This window comes from Camelus bactrianus, chromosome 5 (assembly GCF_048773025.1).
Source record: "Camelus bactrianus isolate YW-2024 breed Bactrian camel chromosome 5, ASM4877302v1, whole genome shotgun sequence".
Taxonomy (NCBI): Eukaryota; Metazoa; Chordata; class Mammalia; order Artiodactyla; family Camelidae; genus Camelus; species Camelus bactrianus.
This window is the reverse complement of record NC_133543.1, coordinates 43,280,809-43,304,556: the sequence shown is the minus strand read 5'-3', so window position 1 is coordinate 43,304,556 and position 23,748 is coordinate 43,280,809. Positions and strand designations below refer to the sequence as shown.

General features: G+C 47.6%; 1 protein-coding gene across 10 annotated transcripts in view; it reads right to left on the bottom strand.

The window, feature by feature from the left end:
• TANC1 (tetratricopeptide repeat, ankyrin repeat and coiled-coil containing 1) overlaps window positions 1-23,748 on the bottom strand; it is a 206,469-nt gene that overhangs the window by 21,876 nt on the left and 160,845 nt on the right. For 9 of the 10 annotated variants that reach the window (XM_074363727.1, XM_074363734.1, XM_074363730.1 and 6 more), the window contains 7 exons: window positions 23,023-23,189; window positions 20,602-21,209; window positions 16,405-16,513; window positions 14,893-15,015; window positions 6,919-7,155; window positions 4,907-5,092; window positions 2,483-2,561 (listed from right to left, as the gene is read on the bottom strand). In XM_074363727.1, coding sequence (XP_074219828.1) covers window positions 2,483-2,561; window positions 4,907-5,092; window positions 6,919-7,155; window positions 14,893-15,015; window positions 16,405-16,513; window positions 20,602-21,209; window positions 23,023-23,189 — 1,509 coding nt within the window. The remainder of the gene's footprint in view (window positions 1-2,482; window positions 2,562-4,906; window positions 5,093-6,918; window positions 7,156-14,892; window positions 15,016-16,404; window positions 16,514-20,601; window positions 21,210-23,022; window positions 23,190-23,748) is intronic. The other variant, XM_074363733.1, reaches the window with a different exon arrangement.

Here is a 23,748-nt window from a genome sequence, read left to right as displayed (position 1 = left end):
TTCTAGGGTGTTTCAGACACAGAGCTCCACTGAGTACGCTGAGCAACGAGGACCAAACAAAGGCAGGAAGCAAAACCATCACGTGCACTTCCGAGGGCCCCTGGCAGTTAGAAGCAGCGCACAGAGCAGTGCAGCCCACCCAGTCTGCGGAACGCCCGGTGGCAGCTTGGTGAGAACAAGGGCTGTAAGCTGACCCACCCACTCACAGTCACCATCATCAGGGCCTTCTCTTCCAGAAGGCACTCGGAGCTGGGTGAAGTGGACCCTACAGGGCCGAATCCCAAACACAGACCTCACGACCTGGGCGATGCTGCACATCTGTGAGCAAAGCCCACATTTGCAGGTGTTCTCTCATCTAAGACTCCCTCTACAAGATGTCAAAATATTCCTCCGACAACCACAGATGTGAGAATTAGGAGGGTATGGGCTAGCGGACGTTTTTGAAAACACACAGGAGAAAGGTATCAGAGAGAAAAATGCAGAGCAGGCAAGACTGGTTTTACGGACATGCAGTCTACAGAGAGCTGCTGGGACCTCTAAGTCTGAACAACAGCACTTAGCTTTCTCTTCGTTTACATTTTGTAAAATGTCTCTCAAATTCTCGGTTGAAGAAATTCACCTTAATTAATGCCGCCTGAAGAAAGGGTTGACCTGCTTCTCAGGCTGCAAAGTGGTCTGCAGGTTATGCAGGAGGCTCTGGGAGGGGCTGAACTTTAACCCATCCTTTCATTAAGACAGACGGGCATCTGCAGTTTCTCTTACGCGGCTCTTCAGCCAGCAACCCAGCGAGTCTCAAGGGGTGGGAGGGGGTGGTGACTGAAACTCAGGACTGGTCATCTCAAGACCAAACAGACCACTCACACACAGTCCTCAAAATGCAGCCCTTATCTGCTTCTCTGGATTTTTTTCTTCCAGAAAGAAAAAAACATCTTTAATATTAAAGGTTGGAGATTCTCATTCGAGCTAAGCGTGGGCCGTCACTACCACCAGCGCCGACCCTCATCATCGCCACTGGGACCTCTCAGTACATGTCACTGTGAGGCGGGGACCTTCCTTCTCTCAGTGGTTCTCCACTTGTCCTGAAGCCATGAGCCACCTGAAACCACCCGGATGCCTGTTAGAAAAGAGAGTCCTAGGCTCACCCTAGACCTAATGAATCAGAATTTATAGGCTCAGCTGCCCCAGTGGTTCTGATCATTGGGTACATCTGGCCAAGACTGTCTCGTCTCATTGAGTCCTCACCAACAATCCTAGAAGCAGGTACATATTTACCTCATTTGACAAAGAGGCAACACTACCCACCAGAGGTTGATAACCAGGCAGTGGAGGTCAGGGATTCGGACCTTCCAGCTAAGCACAAAGAAAGTCACGCACCCACCTTTTCAGCTTCCTGCTTCCCCACAACACAATGTGGAAGTGGTGGAAACTTTCCTCACACCACATTACAGAGCCGCCTGTACTATTAAAATAGGTGGAGGGAGGACTCCACAAGGAATTAGGCCAATATTTACATCTACATGCATTTAGCCCCAGGCATAATCCAACCCCATATGGGTGTCCTGCGCTCCCCTCCCCCCACATCACTACAACCAGGGTTGTAATCCCCAAGCATGAGCCTGTGCTCCCCGCCAGGAAACTCGGAGGCTTTTCCTAAGTTTAAGTCAGCAGAGGGGCTCTGCACACTACCATTTGGCTTGTTAGGAAATAATTGAGAAGCATTTGGAAATAAATCTGTGCAAGAGAAATGGAAGTCATTCATACGACGTACATACACAGGACACAGCCTGGAAATGCATATGGAACACTCCTGGTTACATCTGTTCTACAGCTGATAACTTCAAGTCTTATATTTCTAGTACCAATTCAGTCAAGTGGAATATTTCAAAGCAGCATCATTTATATTAATTTCTGACGAGTAACCAACTCAGATCTTCATTAAGATGTACTGGTCTCCAGCTTGCTTCCCACTACAGTTAAACACCACTCCTCTCCACCCCCACCAACGGAGATGGACTGGGGAGCTGGTGTTTAGCATTTCAAGCAGGACCAGTCCCACTCTCCTTCCAGAAAGCAGGTCGGAGCCTTCCTCGCTGAGCACCTTTGATCCATCCGAACACGGGGCTAAAGTTCCTGGCCTGCTCACTCTGCACGACTCACAGGAAGCCCAGGTTGGTTAGGACATGAGAAAACTCGCCAAAGCAGAGACCACCACCTTATTTGGGTACTTCCAGCCGACGCGCATCAGATGCACAGGGACAGCTAGTCTAATTCAAAATGATTCAAACTGAAACTGTACTTGCCTTTAGAAAAGTTCTACCAGTCATTTGGGAAGTTTTAAAAGCTCTACACTTCAAATGCCTCGTGATAAAGTAACAGGAGGACTAGACCTAGCACCCCAAGCCATTCTTAAGGCAACTAGGCCAAAATGCGGGCGAAGACATCACAAAGCTGCCCCGTCTACAAGAATAGGAACCGTAATTACCTGTTTCTCCCCACAGCGTGTCGGTGCCACTGACATCTATGTCATGTTCCTTTTCGAGCCCCAGCAAGCACTGGACCACCTGTCAGAAGTGGCAAGGTGATTTAATGAGTTCTCAAAGCCATATGTGCTCATTATATCCTATGTATCAAAGGAGAGAACGTGTTGTTTTTTAAACCATGATTATCTCATGCTGCACAAGGAGAGACGATATAATGAAAACAGTTTTCTAGCGTAATTCGTATGCTATTCACATTTTCACTTTGAGAAGAATTAAAAAAAAAAAAAAAAAGACAGTGAATTTCAGCAACATTGTTCAGGATTACCAGGTACTCAGAATTCTAACGAATTCCAACATGACCTAAATACGCCAGCCTGATCAGCAAAGGGCAGGGGAGCTCACACACAGTGCAGTTTCTGCATAAATTGCCAGAAGATGGTGAATCCCTTTTATCAGAAGGAAGGAAAACGAGGTGATGTATACCTTTCCAAGAAAACAGTTTTGTCCAAATGATTTTTCTACTGACAACATTCTTCTTCTCCTTCTGTCAAAGAGCAGGCTGGGTCACAGATGCAGAGGCAGGGGTACTGCTGGCTCGTAGGGAAAGGGAAGTATCTGAGCTCTGAACCAGAGCCAGCACCCACCCTGCTCACGTGCAGCGACAGGGGAACTCATCGAAGCCATTTCCCAGTCTCCCAATCCATTCCCTCTGCAGTGGGCTGAGTAAGGGCCCCCAGTACGTCCACATCCTGGTCCCAGAAACCCGTGAACGTTATCTTACATGGCAGGAGGGGATCTGTAGACATGATTATGACTCTTGAAATGAAACGATTATTTTGAATTATCCAGCTGTACATTTGACATACACTTGACATGATCACAGAGGTTTATAAGAGGAACAGGAGGAACCAGGGTCAGAAGGAGGAGGAGACGGGGGCCAGGAGCCTGGTTAGAGTGAGGCACTCTGAAGACAGAGGCAGGGGCCGCAAGCTAAGGAATAAAGGTGGCTTCCAGAGGCTAGAAAAAGCAGGGGAACATCCCCTCTAGAGCCACCAGAAGGAACACAGGCTTCCCGACCCAACTTGATTTCAGCCTTCTGACCTGCAGAACAGTGTTTTCAGCCACCAAGTGTGTGGGCACTTGTTGTAACACCATTAGGAATGCAAAACACCCTTCAAGTCTTTCGGGGAACGAGTTCTGCCCTTTTCCATGAAATGGTTACTGGCTGTGCTGAGGCTGCTTTTTCACAGCTCCTCACAGCCAGCTTTAAAACAAGCTGAGACCAAGGTGACATCTAACATGACATTCACTGTCCCAAGATGATTTTTCACATTCTAGACCCACGCAGATTTAAGAAACAGTTTAAAGAGGAAAACCATCTACTTTCAGACGTGTGTATTCAACATACTCTCTCTGTATCTATGTATATGGGTATTTTAAAATATTTATATTTTTATTTTAAAGGAATAATAAATCCACTACATAGAAACATTTAACACATTTCTATAAAATGTTTATTTTTTCATTTTTATGAAATGAGTATTTTCTCCAAAACTAAAATGAATTGGGTAAATCATCTGATGTTGTTTCACAAATTTGTAAATCTCGTCTATGTCTGTCTTAAGAGAAGACAGCTGCATTTTCTTATATGCTTCTGTGTTCAACTTATTGCAAAATACTGTGCTGGCTGGAGCAGTGTATGTTTGTATGCATGCACATGTGCACACGTGTGCATGTATGTGTGTGCCTGGATCTGCTACAGTGTTTTACATGCTAAAAGTCAGCCAGCCAGCTTTGCACCCAAATTTACTTTAAGTCATTGTAGGGAAGAATCTTACAAACACTGGCGACTCTCATTGCTTGAAGATAATATAGAATGAGAAATACATGGAAGAGAGAGGATAAAATGTTATTAAATTTCCAGACACATAGATGGGGAGACAGCAATGAAATCTTCAAACTAAGGAATACTAACACCTACCCAGAATAAGTGCTCAATTTAACTTCTGCAGGAAGTTTTCCTTCAGTGCAGGAACTGTGAATGACAAGCATTCTTCCAGGCCACCAGAGCACTGAAGTTCTATTTTTAAGAATCCTTAAAATACTCAAGAACAAATTTTGAATTAGGATTCCATGTGATTACTGTAAAAAGATCACAAAGACCCAAGAATGAATCAAAGTGGAACAAAGCTGACAGCAGGGCTAGAGGCTAAAAGGAGGAGGAGGGAAGAGAGGAGGAAAGAAGGCAGGGGTGAGAGTGAACACTGTGGAAGGGCTCCGTGATGGGTCCCCTCCCCGGGTTTTCACTCTCAGGAGGAGGGCGATAACAGAAGATCTTTACTTCCTTCGGTGCATCACAAGCTAGCAACTCAGCAGAATGTGAAAGCTCCCAGTTTCCCAAGAAGGGCCCTGGCAGTCCCACTCACCGCGCTGTGGCCCATGCTGGCGGCCGCCGTCAGCGCCTGCTGCAGGGCCTGGCTCTTCCTCACCGCACCGGGCTGGGGTGGGCCCGCCGACCACTCACAGGTCAGCAGGTACCGGAGAATGTCACCGTGGCCCCGCAGCGCGCTGTGGACCAGCGCGCACTGGCCCTTCTTATCCAAGTGGTCCACCTGGGGGGCAGGAGCAGGGGGAGGTCACAATTTAGCATCACTCGCCTCTGAGAACACGGTGCCCCACAATCGCTCTGCGCAAACCCCATCCCACTGCAGCTGTACCAGGGGTTCACGTTCCAACATGTCTTTCCAGAGATCATCGAGTCTCCCTCTGGATTACTGGTTGTGATGAATGCACAGTTCCAGGCCTAGAGTTCCCTCTGTAGAGCTAATGATCACAAGACAGCCTCCGTACTCCCTATGTCTCTCCAGCAGATGATTCAGAGCTCCGAATTCTCTGGGCAACAGGTGTGAGGACACAGACCAAAACCTACACTTTCCAACTTCGGTCCCTTGGGTGGAGTATTCTAAGTCTGCTGTGACAAGCTGTGATCTGGGGAGCAGAGCAGTTCTTGCTCGTGTCACTGAGACAGGAATGCCAGTACAAGGAAATCTGGAAACCCAGGTCTGAATGAGGAAGGGCAGGAAGGGACTTCAAGGGGCATTTTATTGGGGAAGGCAGGAGACCAGGACACGTCAGCATGCCACATGTGGCCACAAAGCCGGGAGGTGCTCAGGCACAAAGTGGGAGGTGGCTTCCTGAGCACTGCGTGCCTCCTAATGGTCCAAGAGGCAACAGACAACGTGACATTCCCTGTCTACACCTGGGAACACTGGGCCGGAAGAGGACTCAGGGTCCAGCCTCTCCTCGCGTGCCAATTCTAGGGATGCTCTACACGCCTACCCAGAGGCTTTGCCACAGCCACTGTGACCCCGTCCCTCTCCTACAGAACTTTCAGCTAGTCTCTGAATGAAGCGAAGCCACGGTTTGTTGGTGGAAATGGAGGTGTGATGATGGCCAGTAACGCACCCACTGGGAACACATAACAGCAGTATTTCCCTCCTTCCATGAGCTAAGGATGACCTGTCCCAGATGCTGTAGTTTTGAGAGAAAAAAACAAACAAAAAGGCTCCCATAGTCACTACAAGCTTAATGCCTTTTTGTTGAACTTTAAATATCCTAGCTAACTATAAAGAAGAAAGACAAATATCAGCGACTTATTTCTGTTGGTATTCAAAAGCACATTCCCCGTTCCTGCAATGCAGTGCTTATCGTAAACCTAAACAGAGTTGACTGTGAACCTGGCACTGGTCTCATTTAATCTGTTAACACTGATGACAGTCCTAGAGTAACTTGTTTAACAGTTCCTTCGTATTGATATTGATATATTGATTTATTTAATGCTCACACCATAGCCCTGTGGTAGGTCCTGTTGTGCCCATTTTACGGATGAGAAGCCTGAGGCACACCGACTCAACTTGCCCAGTGTCTGAACTGGTGGTTGGGGAAATGAGGAGTTGGGGCCTTCTAGTTCCCGCAGCCATATGCCTAAGCACGTGATTTCTAAGACCCACAGAATCCATTTTATTGTATTAAAAAAGACATGAAATGGAATGAGAAAAAACAAATTAAAAAAAAAATTTAAATCTTTTCAGCCAACCTAGTGCTGTGTTAAATCCTGTGATAAATTCCAGGGCAACACCTGCAAGCTTTTGAAAGGATGGCCCTACTCAGGCTGCTGGTGGCCAGGAGCCTCCTGCTCTCCTGCCTCTCCTGGGGCAGAATTTAACAGAGTTAAGAGCTTCAAGCAAAACACAGGGCCCCTGTCTCTCTGAGGCGGCACACTCCCACCACACACACCCACATCTGGCCTGGAGCCTGGAGCTCCACCCTTTCTGTTCTCTCCAAAGGGAGACTGGCCCAACCAGTGGTAATTCCCCAAGGATGTGAAGACATCTCCCAGCCCTCATCCCCTCACCCCCCGGGGAAGGCTGCTGCTCACCTTGGCCCCCTTCTTGGCCAGCAGACACACCAGCTTCATGTGGCCGGCAGCCGCCGCGTAGCAGAGGGCCGTCATGCCGTTCTCCGACACTCCATCCAGGCAGGCGCCGAACTCCAGGAGCAGAGTGACCACCTCCTCGTGGCCGAGGTGAGACTGGACACACAGGATTGGGGCATTATTTAACACTTCAGTCCTGTAGTTCACGTTGGCCCCTCCCAAGATCAAGAGACGGCTCACCTGTTGGATAATGTCCCCCAGCAAGATTAATTTCTCACACAGATGTCAGTCAAGAACATATGTGTAGAAGGGAGGTATCCTTACTTTCATCCAGCGGTTCTCAAACTGCAGTATGCACCAGCATGACCTGGGAATGCACTGGAAGTGCGCATTCTTGGTGATGGGGATGTAAACAGCATGGCTGCCATGAAAACAATGTGGAGGTTTCTTGAGACCCAGCAATTCCACTCTGGGTCCACATTCCAAGGAAATGAAGTCAGGAGCTCAAGATATCTGCACTGACATGTTATTGCAGCACTATTCCTAACAGCCAAGAGAGGTAAGCCAACTGAAGTGTCCAAGGATGAATGGACAACAGAAGTGTCGTGTACACACAGAGGAATACTACTCAGCCTTTAAAAGGAAGGAAATCCTGTCACAGACCACACAGCTGAACCTTGAGAACATGAGGCCGAGTGAGACAAGTCAGTCATAGACAAATACCATAGATTCCACTTACATGAAATATTTAAAGTAGTCTAATTCATAAAGAACAAAGTAGAATGGTGGGGCCAGGGGCCGGGAGACGGGGGAAATGAGAGTTGTTTTATAGGTATGGAGTTTTAGTTTTATTCTGCAGAGCTATTGCACAATAATGTGGGTATACTTAACACTACTGAACCCTACACGTAAAAACAGGTAAGATGTGTATTTAATGTTATGGGGTTTTTTTAAATTGCACTTAAAAATAAAAAATTTTAAATGTACGTTCTCTGGACTCAGACCTCTGGATTCTGTAGGTCCAGGGTGGGGCCTGCAGATGTGCCGTTTTAATGAATTCCCAGGTGATACTGAGGCTGTTGGTCTGGGGAACCACACTTTGAAAAACCACTGTTTGACCCAAGAAGAGAAAATTCATTTTGGGGGAGGAGGCAATGAAGTAATCATCAGAGGAGTAAATAATTAATAGTGAGATAATAAAGCCAAAAGGAAGAACAAATACTTTTTCTTCACAAGGAAATGCACCTGCAAGGAAAGGCAGAGCACATGAAAATGTTCAATGTGCACCTGGGGTTGTTAGCAGCACAAGACTCCTAGAAAGTCACCTGCTTTTGCTACTAATGACTACATACACCACCCACTTTACTCCTTGGATGCAGATATCAGGGGGAGTTTGTTATCTGTAGACTTTAAAATAAACTCACTGAATACATTATGCAAATTTTAGCTATACTAGAATCTTTTTCAAATTGACAGATAATTGAAAAACATGACACTTTTAAAATCATCTATTAAAATGCCCACCACGTTTCTTCAAACAGTTCCCTCCACTGGTCTGGATGGGCATTAGTCCCTCCCCTGACAGACCCCGACAGGCCCCCGGGCTGCCCACTAGGTGTGAAAACTACGGAGACTGTCACTTACTCGACTAGAGACACATGGGGTCATTAACATACAGAAAGATGACAAGGCACACAAAATTCAAGGTATTTCAATGATATGGTGTCCACAAGAGTAGCAGACAAAATATTTACAAACTGATAGAAGTTATTATCACCCGGTGGGGACGTCACACCTCAGAGCAGTGAGACGACACAGACAGGTCAGAATCCAAAGCGTAAAATCTGACGAGGCCTTGGTTACTGCCGAAGCTCGAGACCCAGGTGAGCCAGCCCCCCAGCCCCTCCCCTGACCTCCTCTCCCCGACCCTTCCCCGCAAGGAAACCACACTGGGTCTAATGCGAGTCCTGTAATAACGGCAAGCAGGCCCTGGCGTCCTGGCCGTTACCAGTACAGGTCCTTCTGCCAGGAATAAATGCCCTTCCCACAGACACAGATGACAAAGGATCACCTCCTATGGGTGCCTGCTTCGGTGCTGGGACACCAGGGAGAAGTCCCCCATCCTACACAGGACACACCCAGCCCTCCCCTGTGCACACAACCCACCCTCTTCCCCCACACACATCAACTCCAGGCATGTCCATCCCCTCTGCCACTCCATTTCCAGCTTAGCCCATGGCACAAGACACTGGTTCTAAGATAGAGAAGTTCACAGAGAGGCAAACAAGCCCTTCACAGGCAAGGACAGCCCACGAGTCAGGTCCTTCCCACCATCAGGACCATCACTCACATTTAGGGAGGCACGCTTGCACACAAGTGACAAGAAGGCTCCCGGGAACCTGCCCTGTCATTCACACCATCAGTGGGACCATCTACCAGCCCCACTCAGGTCAGCACCAGCCCAGCCCCCTGCTGCCAACCAGCAACATGCCAACATGTGGATGGAAGGGCAGAAAACATGGCATTACAAGAACCCAGGAGCAGTTTCCCTGTCCCACCAGTGACATGTGATGCTTGACCTGGGGCTAACTCATCCCTGCCGAGCCTGCTCCGCAAGTCTATATAGGTTTGCTCTTAGAAACAGCACCAGACTCAAATAGGATTTGAAAGCATTTTAAAAGGTTAACTGCTCAACAAAAGTAATGGTTTTTTGAGAAAATTACTTCCCTTTGAGTGACCACCAATAGTATGGCAGGAATAGCACAACGCTGCTGAAATACCTGGGGATTTTATCCAGGCCTAGGAAATAGGTAAATAGGTTCTTAGGCAAGAGGTATACACAAGAACCCTAGCAGCTTTCTCAACACACACATAGCATCACTGAGGGGCGCGCTGGACTCTGGTCACCAGAGGACAGGTCGGGACAGTTTGTAAGTTGCCAGGGTGACGGTGACAGCCAGTTACACTCCACCTCCTCTCCCAGCAGTCCCATCCCCTCTTGAGATCCATGAGCCTAAGAGAAAAAGATGATGGATTAAACAATATGAGTTCTCAATCAGCCCCTTAACTGACGTGCTGCGTGGTTTTCAGAAAATTACTCAACCTCTCCATGATTCAGGTATCTCCTAATAAAATGACAGTACACCTTATTCTACTGGACAGAAGCTCTTTCCTAAGAAGGTTGGAAGGTGTAGTTTCAGTACTTGCTGAATACTTGATAAGACTTTACCTGAAAGATATGTGCTTGGGGGCTGAGATTACCTAAAGGTATTTGTTATCAATTCACCATTTATTTGCTTCTTGGGAAAAACATTTCCTTTGTTGGTGCAATGCTGAGAATATGTTTACCACTTACCCCTCCCCCCTGTCAGTTTGTGGATCTTCCCCTAACCCATGTTTCTTAACCCTGCTGCACAGTGAAACCACCTGGGAGCTTGCAAGTTTCCAGCACCTGAGCCCCACCCTTGGAGATTCTGACTTGGCTGGGGCCCGGGGCTCCCCAGTGGTTCTAGTTGGCAGCCATGGCTGTAAACATGTCAGGTGATGAGTGCACCTGCGGCGGGGAGCGTGGGCCTGCCCAACACGGTATTACTGCTCTCACCCTCAGTTTCATCATCTGAAAGGTGGAGATAAAAAGTTTCACTCCTTGGGTTGTTGTGAAGATTACAAATGAACATGCCATACACACAGAACACTTAGCACAGTCCTCGGCATCCTGTAAGTGCTAAATAAATGTTACTTGCTATTGTTACAATCGTCTTTAACAGAATCTTTAGAAGGGACAAGGGCCCCAGTCAGTTCCTGACCCCTGGAAGATACAGGAGGGTGCCCTGCCCCAGGTACCTGGTGACCCAGAGGGTCTGGCCCCCGTCCACTGTTCACCTGAACAGAGCAGCAGGGAGAATTCATGCTTATCTGATGGCAGATATGAGTCTGAACCCATCAAAGCCTGACGGTGGGCAGCTCCCCTTCACCACCACCCACAAGCACATCCACACGTTCTCAGGGGTGTACAGTAGAACCTCAGTTTCCAGAAAGTAAGTGAAACACGAACAGAAGTAACTCACTTGACCATATAATAAATGCCAAGTATCTTCCCAAGAGCTTCAACATATCAGTGAGTTTACCATCATCACTCTAGGATGAAGGTTCTTTTGTCACCTCCGTTTTATAAGTGAGGAAACTGAAGCTGAGAGCGGGTAAGGCACAGATGAGCTCTGGCATAAAGCTGATGACTGTCATAGTGCAGTCCAGTGGCAGAAGCAGCAGCTCTGGCTAAGATTACTGCACGTTCCAGGAAGCGGTTTCCATGGTTCTTTCCATACCTTTTCCCCAACCACACGGGAATCTTCTGGTCATCACCACCACTGAAGCTCTCCCTGGATGACACCTGGAGATGGCAATATCATCTACACACTTCTGGGTTTAGTGAATGCAAGAACGTAAAAAGGGGGACAAGTGATAGGCAAAACGACGCGATCATGAGGAACAGAGGAGGCACTGTCCAGCAGTCGTAAACTGGGGGCTCAGCTGTCTCATTAAGCACACTGGAGGTGCTCATCAATACATCCGGTGTAAGTGTGCGCCGCCTAAGAGTTACGCAGAGTATGACCGGGTCCTCTCAGCCAAGGGAGGGTGGGCCAGAGGCCTCGCCTAACTCCTGTCTCCTCCCCTCCCTGCTTGCAGCTGAGAGAAGAATCACAACCTTAATTCTCTTGAGCCCACAGCCTTGGGAAGCCCATGGCTGGCAGGATTTGTGAGCAAATCCTGTGTCTGGTGGGATTATGTGAGCAAAACAACCAGCTGGACTGGAGCCTGGAGGCACTGGCACCAAGGACCCCAGTGGGCCAGCCAGAGTCCAGGCTGGCATGAGCCTGGCCTGGCAATGGGAGAGCACATTGTTCGAAATCACGGGCATACCACCAAAATGAAAATTCATCTACCAAGTAATCACTCCAGAGCAAGTCACTTTAATTTACCAAAGTGGCAAACTGCAATTATTGCTCAAAATGACATCCATTCCTGTATGACAATATTTAATACTCTCTCAAAAAAATTCCTTAATTGCATGCATAATTTTAAATTACTGTAATTTGCTCAAGATTCTGTGAAAACCCCCTCTTTTTTTCTTGAAAGATAAAAGATAAAAGAAACAGAAGGATAAAATTCTGTAACCAAGTTATATAACTTGGGGGATAGTGTAGATGTAGGTGACACTGGAGTTCTATAAAACAAAGATAATTAACTCTTAAAATTGCAGTAAAGATGAAAAACTCTTAAAACTGCAAGTATGTCAAAGAGGAAAGTTTATAATCCCAGGAGGGTCAAGCTCATGGCACTATTATACTGTACTTTGTAATTTACTGTCTTAAATTTAACTTGTATTCAACAAAGTATGGTATTTCCCATTTACTTTTCTCCACATTAAAATAACTTTTGTTCCCATAATTCATTAAAATAGTGAAAACAGATACTGCCATTTTAATTTTTCTTTCTTTTCCCCTTGCCATCATTACAGGATTTTATTAATTATGGAGAAGCCAAAAGATACACTTTCGGTTGCAATGAAAGATGAAATGATGTTATTAGAGCAAACTCAATTCTAACTTCTACAAAAAGTAAAACCAAAATTATTCATACAGTATCACTACATGAAGCCGACACTCAGCATGTTCCCTGCCTTTTTTCAGAGAAACTTGGTAGAAAGTTAGAGCTCCCTTTGAGTGGGAGCAGGAGCTCAGAGCTCCTTAACTACAAAAGTGGCTTCTCTGTCCTCACCCCATAAAACTTGCATGTGGCTTTGGTCAGGACACAGGCACTCAAGCCCACCCATCTACAGAGTGAGCAGAAATGAAGCTTGGAACCCTAATCCTAATGGGCTGAGTCCACCTGCACGAGGCAGAACTTTTTTTTAGTTTGTTTTTTGGAGGGAGGTAATTAGGTTTATTTATTTATTTTTAATGGAGGTACTGGAGATTGAAGCCAGACCTCGGGCGTGCTAAGCACACACTCTACCACTGAGCTATACCCTCCCCCAGGAAGCAGCACTTTTATTTTTGCAAAGACCTCGTCCGCCTCCACCTGGTGGCGGTGGTCTTTCCCTAACCAGCTAAGGCTCTGCACTGGGCAGCAGGGTCCCTCCTGACACTCAGGCTCCTCATTCAGCATCCTTACTCCCTCCCTTCTATACACCAGGAAGCGGGGATGTAATGCACACCAGGGGGACTATAGTTAATAATACTGCATTGTATACCCGACAGTTGCTAGTAAGAGAGTAGATCTTAAGTTTTCATCACAAGAAAAAATTTATAACCCTATGTGGTGACAGATGTTAACTAGACTTTTTGTGATAATCATTTGTCAGTACCAACAAATATCAAATCACAAGGTGATATAGCTGAAATTTAATGTTATATGTTAATCATATTTCAACTGGAAAAAAGAGATGGAAAAAAATAATAAATATAGCCTGCCCTCTGTATCAGTAAATTCTGCATCTGTGGATTCAACCAACCACAGATTGAAAATATTTGCAAAAAAATTTCCACAAAGTTCCAAAAAGCAAAACTTGAATTTTCTGTGTGCCAGCAACTATTCACATAGCTTTTACATTGTATTAGATATTGTAAGTAATCTAGAGATGATTTAAAGAATACAGGAGGATGTGTGTAAGTTATGTTCAAACACTGTGCGATTTTATATGTGGGACTTGAGCACCCTTGGACTTTGGTATCCGTGGGAGGTCCTTGAATGGATGTGAGGGACCACTGGACACCAGGAAAACAGGGAAGGCAGAAGAAGGGGCAAAGCACCCATCACCAGGCACAGGAAGCCCTCTGCAAGGCCCCAGTCCCGACACACATCCCAAGTGTAGGTGCTGAGGGTGGGAGGTGCTGACAGGAGGGCAGGAGAGGCAGGGAAGTCCCTGGAGAGTGTCCCGCAGGAGTGTCCTCTAAGGAGCCATCTCTAAGGCATGTGGCCCTCTTCCTAGGTGAGTCTGACCAACCAAAGCGAGGAAAAGTGAAACACAGACTCCCGGAAACTTTCGGGGCTTCACTTGACTACACTGTGACCAAGACAGGTCACCTTTGTGCTACTGGAACAGGTGTGACTGCTTTCATGGAGTTGACTGAAGGGGAGGACCTGGCTCCTTGGAAAATGATGTCAGAGCTTTCGTAAGCAGCCGGGCACGTGAGGGCCTGGGGCTGAAAAGCCTGGAGTCCAGCCGATGTGTCAAGTAGAAGTCTAAAACATGAAGACAATGATGCTCTCATCCTACTTTGCACAGGGAAGGACGGCTGTCAGCTGCTATAACGCAAGCCCAGGGTGCTCACACCCCTTGTGGGAGTTAACCCCTCTCTGTTGCCTTAACCAGACACTTGTCTTCAGTGTGCTTTAGGTTCTCAGATTGCATTAAATGAGGAAGGAAAATCTATCCTAAAAAGCTCAGCAGAATGTTGTGACATAACAGGCAGTGACCAAGAGAAAGAAAGCTCCTGGCTCAGCAGCGAACAGACCCTGACACGCTGTGCGTGGTCATAAATACATGTGCGCAGGAAACCTACAGAGATCCTTTTCCTCCGCATACCCATAGCTTTGTGCCACTCATCAGTGTTCAATTTCCTAGGAACCATAAAGAGAGTCCAGATGAGAAATCAGGACACCTTAAAAAAATCAATTTCCCCTGGAAAGCTCCCTCTGACCTTTGCTTCCCTTATCACATCCACTCTGAACCAGTCACCAAGTGCTCACAGAGCAGCCCCCAACCACCCACGTCTTCCTGCCTGAGCGAAAGCGGACCCCGTAGAAGAGCACCGCTAACAGAGCATTCAAGTCTGCATGCTTTACATCAGGGAAAGAGCATCTTTAGAAGCTTCTCCGCCTCCTCTGGCCATCACCCAGTGCGGGGACAGTAGGACTGTTAGAGCCACAGCGGCCAGGCGGGGGCCCTGGCCCTCCTGGCAGAGGGTTGCTCACCTTCACGTTGGGAGTGTAGAGATTCCTGAGAGAGGCCAGGGCGGCGGACAGCCCCTCGGTGCTATACCCGATCCACAGGGCTTGGAGGTGGCTTGAAGAGATGCCCGTCTTCTTGCTGAGGCCCTGAAACAACAGCAACAAATCAGTGTCAGCATCTCCTTTCCCACCTGCAGCAGGGGTCAAAGCAGATATGCCCTGAGGGTGCAGCCTGTGCCGACCTGTCAGCCTCCCCACCCTAAACCCAAGGGCCAAGGAACTACCCTGCCTTTGCTACACCAACTATATGCCTGAGGAAAGGATGGCGGATGCGGAGAGAGTTTCTCTTTACAGAGGTTCTCCAATCAATTAGAAGAAGAATAAAAGTTAGAATATGACCACCTATAATCCCTAATGTAGGAAGAGACCAGTAGTGGCTGATGGCATCACACTGAGAGAAGCAGGCACACAGGCCATGCCTCCTGATGCAAGAAAACCACTCAGACTTACAGAGTGTTCTAACTCTAACTGGCACACCTCGGAGATACTGCAGGTTCAGTTCCAGACCACAGCAATAAAGCGAACATTGCAATAAAAGGACTCACATAAATTTTTTGGTTTTCCTGTGCACCCAGCACATGTGAAGTTATGTCTACACTATACTGTAGTTGATCACGTGTGCCAATAAACAGCATTATGTCTAAAAATGTACGTACCTTAAAAACTACTTCACTGCTAAAAAATAAAATACTTCTTTGCTAAAAAATGCTAACCATTATCCGAGACTTCACTATGTCATAGTAGTAACATCAAAGATCACTGGGCACAGATCACCATGACATACATAACAATGATGAAAAAGTTTGGAATACTGCAAGAATTACCAAAATGTGACACAGAGACACGAAGCGAGTAAATGCAGTTGGAAAAATGGTGCCGAAAGACTAGCTCAGTGCAGGGTTGTCACAAATCTTCAATTTGTTATTAAAAAAAAAAAAAGAAACAAAAAGGCAGTATTTGCAAAGTACAAAACAAAGTGCAATAAAACGAGGTTTGCCTGTACAAATAATTGTGACAACTTGAAAAAATAAAAATCAAACCTGAACCTGGTTAAGCCTCTTGACATAACTACCAAATGACAGGAAATCCAGAGGAAAGAGAAACATGTTAAACTAGATCACGAGAGATACGGACACAATCAGAAAACCCAGGTGGTGTGAAATCCACAGGCCATGTAACTCAGGTTCTTCAACAATTAAGTAACAAGGAAATAACAGGGAACGAATGCACTGAAAACTTAAGGTGAAAAGAAGAGATTTAGAGGGGGGAAAAAGTAAAATTTAATCACAGCATTTAGATGCACACTTGAGTGATTCTAAGTGAGAACAATGGTTACTTTTGTTGGGGGGGGGGAAGGAGCGGGGGGTATTGGGAACGGGGCTCACGGAGGGCTGTGCGGGCTGACAAAGCCGTCTCCAGAACCAACACCTGAGCATGACAGCAACGAAACCCTTCCTCCAGCGGTGTGGGTCTCACCTTGAAGATGTGCGCCTTCAGGATGTGGTGGCCAAGCTCCATGGTCTGCTGGCGGTTCAGCTTGCCCTCCTGTCGCGAGAACATGAACGCCAGGAGAGCGTGCCCGTTCCTGGGACGAGAAACACGAAGGCCAGCAGCCTAAGACCCGGCCCACCGCCCCGCAGGCCCTCGGGGCGAACTTCGCCTCCAGACCCCTGAACTGTCCTGGCGCTTCAGCATCACCAAACAAAACAGGCGCCTCTGTGCAGTAAAATGCTGTTTATTCTTCAAGTCATTTTTAAGGTCTTTCTCCAAGTTCCCTTATCCCTGTGGAGTGACTCAGAGAGAGGCCCTGGGACAGGGCAGGTTTTTATCTGTGGAACCACCAAACCCCAGTTCGTTGTCCATCACTCTCTCATCAGTTTATTTGTTGATTTGTGTCTGTTACAAAAATGTAAACTCCACAAGACTAAGGGTCTTGTCTAACTCACAGCAATAGCTAACAATTCCCCAGACTCAGTAAACACTCCTGTGTGTATTTCATGGAGGGACAGATGGACAGACGTGCAAATGGACAGATGGAGCAGAAGCATCACTGGACCTGACATTCAGGCCCCCTCCTCTGCCCCCTCCCTCCCATACAATGGGAGTAGTCCCCTGGGGGTCGACCTGCGCCAACAGTCAAGGCCTTAATAACGGAAAGGAGAGAAAAACCAGGCCATGTGCAGCAAGCGCTCACAATCAGAAACACTGAGCACTCTGTCTGGGATTGAAGGGAGCACAGATCCTCGCAGGAGTAAGAAAGCTAAGCTGTATGAGTGGGTTTGCTCTGTCTGCGTACATGGTGGACATTCAACTGACACCACCAATTAATCCCCCACTAACCCTCTCATGAAGGAGCAATCCTATCCATTTTCCCCTCCACGTCTGCAGGACTATTGTCTCCTGTGGCCTCCATGCCTTTGAGCCAATGCGTTTGCAAAAGATGCTAAGAGTTGCCTTCTCCAATAGCAGTGACTTCTGTACAATGTGAATTATTTTCATTTCTATTAAGCTGTCAACTCTGAGGTGCTATTTTGCTGAGGAACATCAGGTAGTTGTGGAGGGAAAGATGAACACTGTGGAAAGAAAGGTGTTCTCCTAAATGTGCTTTCTAGTAGCTGCTGATCTAGGGGATTAGAAACCTGCGTCATTTAAGTCTTATTCGTCTACCCAGATGCCTATTTCTCACCTAGGCCATGGGTCACACTAGAGACAAGGACATCACTGCAAGTGGAAACCCAGAGGTTTTGCTTTCTACTCCATGGGTAAGGCATGACCTTTAAGGTCACGCTGCCACCAAATAAATGTCCTGTCTAATGTCTTACAAGGGTCTAGAGCACATACGCCATGCTCCCTGGCACACCCTCTACCTCCCAGACCTCAAGCTTCTATTTCCCCTCTTAGATGAGAGCCTTCTTTGCTCTTGTGGAAACCACCCTCTGCCACCTTCCAATGCTGCGTGCCCTCACTGGTCCCTAGCATCCATGTGCTGGTCCACATCACTCCAGTCAAAGCCACTCTCCCACACACAGGCTTAGCCATCCTCAGTCTCCCAGTCTGCAGCCAACTGCATCCACCACAAAGACATGCTAAGCTAAGTACTGTGGCTGGCTGGCCCCTGTGGGTGACGACCACGCACCCTTCAGGGGCTGAGCCAAAGGTTTCCAGGGCTCTCAGCTAAGCAAGTAGCTCCCCACTTCTCTGAAGAGACAATTCACCCTGCACTCTCCGGGTACCTGTGGTCCCCTACATCCCATCTGCCCTTCCTTCCTTCCCTCCTGGCCTTGGCCATGTCCCCTTCTAAGTCTACCTGCACTTACGAGTTTGCTCATTTTCCAAAGCTTACACCTACTGAGCTTTTACTATATACCAGATGCAAAAAGCTAACTGAATTATTTCACTTACCCATTTGACCCTGCGAATCACTAAGCATTAGGATTCCCAACTTGTGTACATGGGGAAACAGAGGCCTGGACAGGCAGATGATGTGCTCAAGGTCACATGGGTGGTAACAACCAAGCAGAGCCTGAACCACAGTCTACACAACGCTCACGCCTGTGCTCTTCACCAGTGTAACCCGATCTCTCATTTGTGCATTAACAACCCCTATAACCAGCACCATGCTTGACACTGAGGACCCCGGGCAATGGTGTGAGGTCCTTCTAGCAGCTCTCAGTGACTGGAGACACATGTCAACAGGCAAAATCCAGCCAGAATGATGCCAGGAACAGGCTCAACGGGAGCACAGAGGCTGCTTGATCCCACCCCCTCGCACCTCCCATTTCTCCTTCCCAGATTGTTTCCCCACGCCACCTCAGCGATGTTTCCAATAACATCCCCGTCTCCTGTGTTATTAAAAACAAAAAACCCTTCCCCACACTCAAACAACCCCAAACCTCCAGACCCTTCCTCATCCCACGCCAGGATGCTGCCTCCCTCCTCACACAACCCACGGGAAGGCATCTCCTCAGGATCTCAGAACCTCCTCCCACAAAGGAAACCCACGGCTTCCTCTCAGTCCTCATCTTCCCTCACTTTTCAGCAGCACCTACTCACCTCCTTCCCTGGAATTCTTCTCCTTGTCTCCGGAGTCCCTTTCCTCTAACTCTGCTTCCTCACCAAGTCCCACTGCCACCTCTCCCTCAGTGATGCCATATCTTCAACTCAACTTCTCCAACCGTCAGACTCCACCTGCCATCAGAAACTTGCCACCAACCCCATAAGCTCAAACTGCTAAAAAACCAAGCCGCTCCTGCCTGGCAAAGCTCTCCCCACATCCCTGCCTTTCTTCCCCACTCTAAGAGCAAAGCCATTCCGAGTTTCTGATGCTTAACACCTTGATGTCATCTACAGCACCCCTCCCCTTGACTCAGCCAGCAGGCCAAGCCATGCCTGTCTATCAGCAAGGCTGGTCTCCACCCCACTATCTCCCCAGAAATCCATCTGCCATTTCCTAGAAAAACAATTTGATCTAGCTAAGTATGTCACAGCACACTTTTCACCTAGTTACTACAGTCTGGCTAAATAACCTGGGAGTTGCAGTTTACTGCCCCAAAGCAGGTTCAGAAGATAATCAACGTTTAGCCCATTGTTGCCTAAGAAAATAACCCTATCCCCACAGTGAAACAGCTGCAGACCCAGTGGGTCAATGTTAAGTCAGTGTTCATGGGAAGAATGGAGTGTGCGGCTCACAAGTGCTTCTTCATTTCATCTCTGGGCCCCAGCGTCTGATCCAGTGCCCAGTCCAATCCAAAAGGGACAGTTAAGCAGCTTGTCAGACCTGTTACACAGGGTCAGGACCAACTCTGACGCAGAGGGCAGAAGCCACTCAAGATAGCAATGACACAGGCCAAGGCCAGGGCCAGACAGAGGTGGGGGACACAAACACACCCTTATCTGAGAGTATCCACACCTCGAATTCCCCAGCCTCTCACCCTGACTAGCACCACCACGTCACAGCGAGGGCAGGCTTCCCACCTGCTCCTGCCCTGGGCGGTGAGGAAGCTGCACCCTGGCCCACCCTGTGGCAAATCCTCAGGGGAAACTTTGGTTTCCTGGATGCAGCCGCCCCACCACTATCTCTTAAGCAGGGCACCTGAGTTCTGAACCTGAATCCTCCTGACCCCAGACCCCAGGTGTTACACCATGCAGAACATAAATACAGAAGGGTGGCCAGATGTGACCGCAGTGCTCCCCTCTGGGTGTGCAGACACATCAGATCCCAGGGACAAGATGCCCCAAGCTCAAGTGGAGGCGGGGGGAGTGGCCGTGCCGAGCGTGTGAGCCAGTCCAGAGACAACCCTACCCCTGAGGTGAAGAAACAGGGCTGTGAGCAGGCTCTAGGGAGGCCAGCTGTTCCCCAAGGCTGACCTCACACTTTTCCACAGGTGACCCCTGTGAGAGGGGACCCAGATCCAGAAGAGGATCAGCAAAGAATTATCACCTGGGCACTGCCTCGCTTCTCTTTCATCCACATGTACGAAGGAGCCCTAAAATTCTAGCAATTCAAGGAAGGCAGCTTTTGTTTAGTAGCAGAGAGAATCTTCCAGTGCCCCTCCTGAATTATTTCATTCCATGTTATCTTTCCATTAAATAGCACGAGTCGTGCTTGAACCCCCTTCCCCGACTGCACAGCAGACTCCCTGCAAAGAGCTGCCGGGAGGCGGCCTGTCGTACCTGGGCTCACACAGGAAGGCTGTGTTTTCGCCATCTGCTCTCCAAACAAGCCACTCCCTGAAGGACGGGTGGCAGAACATGCGGGTTTTGTCTCGCCTCTTAATGAGGAAGCAGGAGAGGGCCTCCATCCTCTGCTGAAAGTCCTCCCACCCCTGCTCCCCTTGTATGTGGCCGGCATTAACCGCCTGGAAGATCTGCTCGTCCGTCATGGGGTGCAGGGACGCCAGGGCCACATTTAGAATCGGCAGCGCCCTCTCAAAGGCGGCCTGGGTCATGAACTTCATGTTGCACTGCAGCAGATAGAGCTCGGACAGCGACACGGGCACCACCTTGTAGCTGGCACTCTTGATCACCAAGTGTCCCCTCTGGAAGAGGTCCAAGGTGAGTTTGAGGTACAGGTAGGAGCCGAGGCTCCGCAGCACCAGGTGGCTGCTGACTTTCCCGATGAGGGTGGCGTCGGCCTTGCCGTTCAGGGAGATGTTGCTGAGGATGTCCTGGCTGCTGTGGACCCTGTGCTGGACGTAGGCGTGCAGGTCGCTGTGGATGTCTTTGTTGTCAGGAAAGTCATCTAAGGACAGCTTGACGAATGGCAGCGCGCTGACGATTTCCTGCAAAGGGACGAAACCCAGAGAGTCACTTGGCAGACTCTGTCTTTACGTCAGCTGCATTTCAAACCAGATCCACCAGTTTTCTTTCAAGAAGGATTTTCATGGATTACAGGGACTCTTTGTTTTGTATTAAAACATGTAATAGGATAAATTGAAGATAAAAAGCTTATGTGAAAGAAATTCCTGATGCGAGATCCAATCAGCAAAGGCTTTCCCGAGGCCCTTATCCGAGGACCCAGAGCCAAGCAAGACAATGGCGACCTGGCTGCACCAGCACCGGGGCAGTGAGACCCCCAGGTGACCTGATACCCATAATCCTTACACTGTGCAACTGGTTATATAACAAAGACAGACACAAACCGACACCGTACATCTAAGACCACGGCCAGACACCGAAATCAGAGGTATCAGATCCCGGGCCTGTATAACCGAACCAGGACATCTGACACTGTCCCCACCTGCCGTAAAGAAGTGGCTGGACTTCCCTGTAGCCCTGATACCCCTGTGTATCATTTTTCTTAGTTGCTAGTTTTCAGTAAACTTTTAAATTGCAGTATGACATACAGAGGTGCACAAATCCTAACTGCACGGTGTCATTCATTTTCACAAAGTCAAATACACGTGTGGGACCAGCAAGCAGACACAGAACACTGCCAGCTCCCAGAAGTCCTGTGTCCCTTGCCACCCCACAGATAAGCACTGTCCCCACACCTATCAGCAGAGGTGGGTTTTCTATTTTTTTCTTTTTTAACATCCCACTATCATTCCTGAAGCGGCCAAGTTCAAGTCCTCATTGACTGTGACACCTGTAGGAGGCAGGCTGAGGACAGTTTCCCCCCTTTACAGGGATGCTAACTGAGCCTCTGCAAACGTACACAGCTAGCATGCAAAACACGGGACTCCTGCTCCCGTGCTGCTGACGGCCAAATTCTGCTCACTGCATGAAAAACGACTCAACAGTGCATGAGTCAAATGTCCACAAAAACAAACATCAAGTTTGAATGAGGCCTAATTCTACTTTTAATGAGGAAATAAAGAACTCAAATGCTAATTTAAAATAAATATCATCCTAAAAGGGTAAAAATCAAAATCTAGTATCTCACGTCTTAACTAAAAATGGATGGGGTAGAGGAAAGAAGTCAGGTTGGTAAGAGATAATGTTAGGGTTCAAATGAGGGGACAGATGGAGAAGAGACATTTAACAAAAGCACTCTCCATCTCCCTGCAAGGGTCACCTAATGTTTAAGTTTTATGAAAAACTAGACCTTCTTTCAGAATAGACCATTAAAATCTCTCTGCTGGGGGGAGGGTAGAGCTCAGTGGCAGAGGGCATGCTTAGCATGCATGAGGTCCTGAGTTCAATCCCTGGTACCTCCATAAAAGACAAACAAACCCAAACCCCTCCCTGCTTCATCCTTCCCTTCATAAAAAAACAAAGTCCCACTGCAAACCCATACAAATAACTACCAAAAGGAATAACTTTAAACTCTAGTAGACCTGTTAGCCAGGCACTTCAAACAGCCCCCTGACTGAGTTATGGGGACCCGGGGTGAGACACTTCCATCTTAGAAGCACACGTATAGTCTGATGATGATAGGAAACTCACGTGACATCCTGATAAACGTGCTTGCGGGTAAAAAGGTCAGAGCTTTGCCTGTTCAGGGCTCAGTGGACTAATATTTCAAAGTCCTAATATAGTTTTTAATTCAGCTGCTAAGTGATTTATATCAGTTTAAGCTGTATTAATTTAAAATTGTAAAAACTTTAAAACAGGTATGTGGTCTTGGAAAGAGATTCGAGAATTTTTTTTTACCTGAAAATTTGCTCTTACAGTCACAATCAACTTCAACCAGGCAGGGAATTTAGAAATAATTTTGGTAATAAATGAAGAAAGTGTATCTCCATAATCAGGTTTATGAAACTCAGCTTCATTTAAGCCGTCTATCAAAATAATGTATTCTTCTTCAGGAATTTTCTGCTCTAAAGGATAAAACAGTTTTTGTTTTAATTAAGAACTTACACATTTCTATAAGACAGCACCACCCAGTGTATTTTAATGCACAATTTAAAGTGATAGGGAAAACTAAGGAGGTTTACATATGGCAGAAAAAATGGTTTTCACAGAAGCATATTTTCTATTAACTTTGTCGTGAAAACCAGAGCACAGAGCCAAAAGAAAACCAGTTCTCACAAAACCATTTTCAGAAACATACTGTATTACCCACATCAGCAAAATCTGCCCCGTGGACATGATACAGTTAGCTGTTCAAACCCTCCTGTCCCTGGGGTGAGCTACAGCAAAGAGCACCAACACACACTGAGACAAAACTCCACCAAGGCTCTAGGTCCCCTTCCCCACCCCACCCCCCAGAGGTCCCTCCATGGATTCTGGAAGGAAAACTATAAACTCTTAAAGGGCAAAGCACCCCACCCAAGGTACACGGCCAATGGAGGCGAGAACTCTGCGTTATCAACTCCTTCCTACCAGCCTGAAGCTAGTCTCCTACTCATTAGTGCCAACGTTTTGCCTGGGGATAAG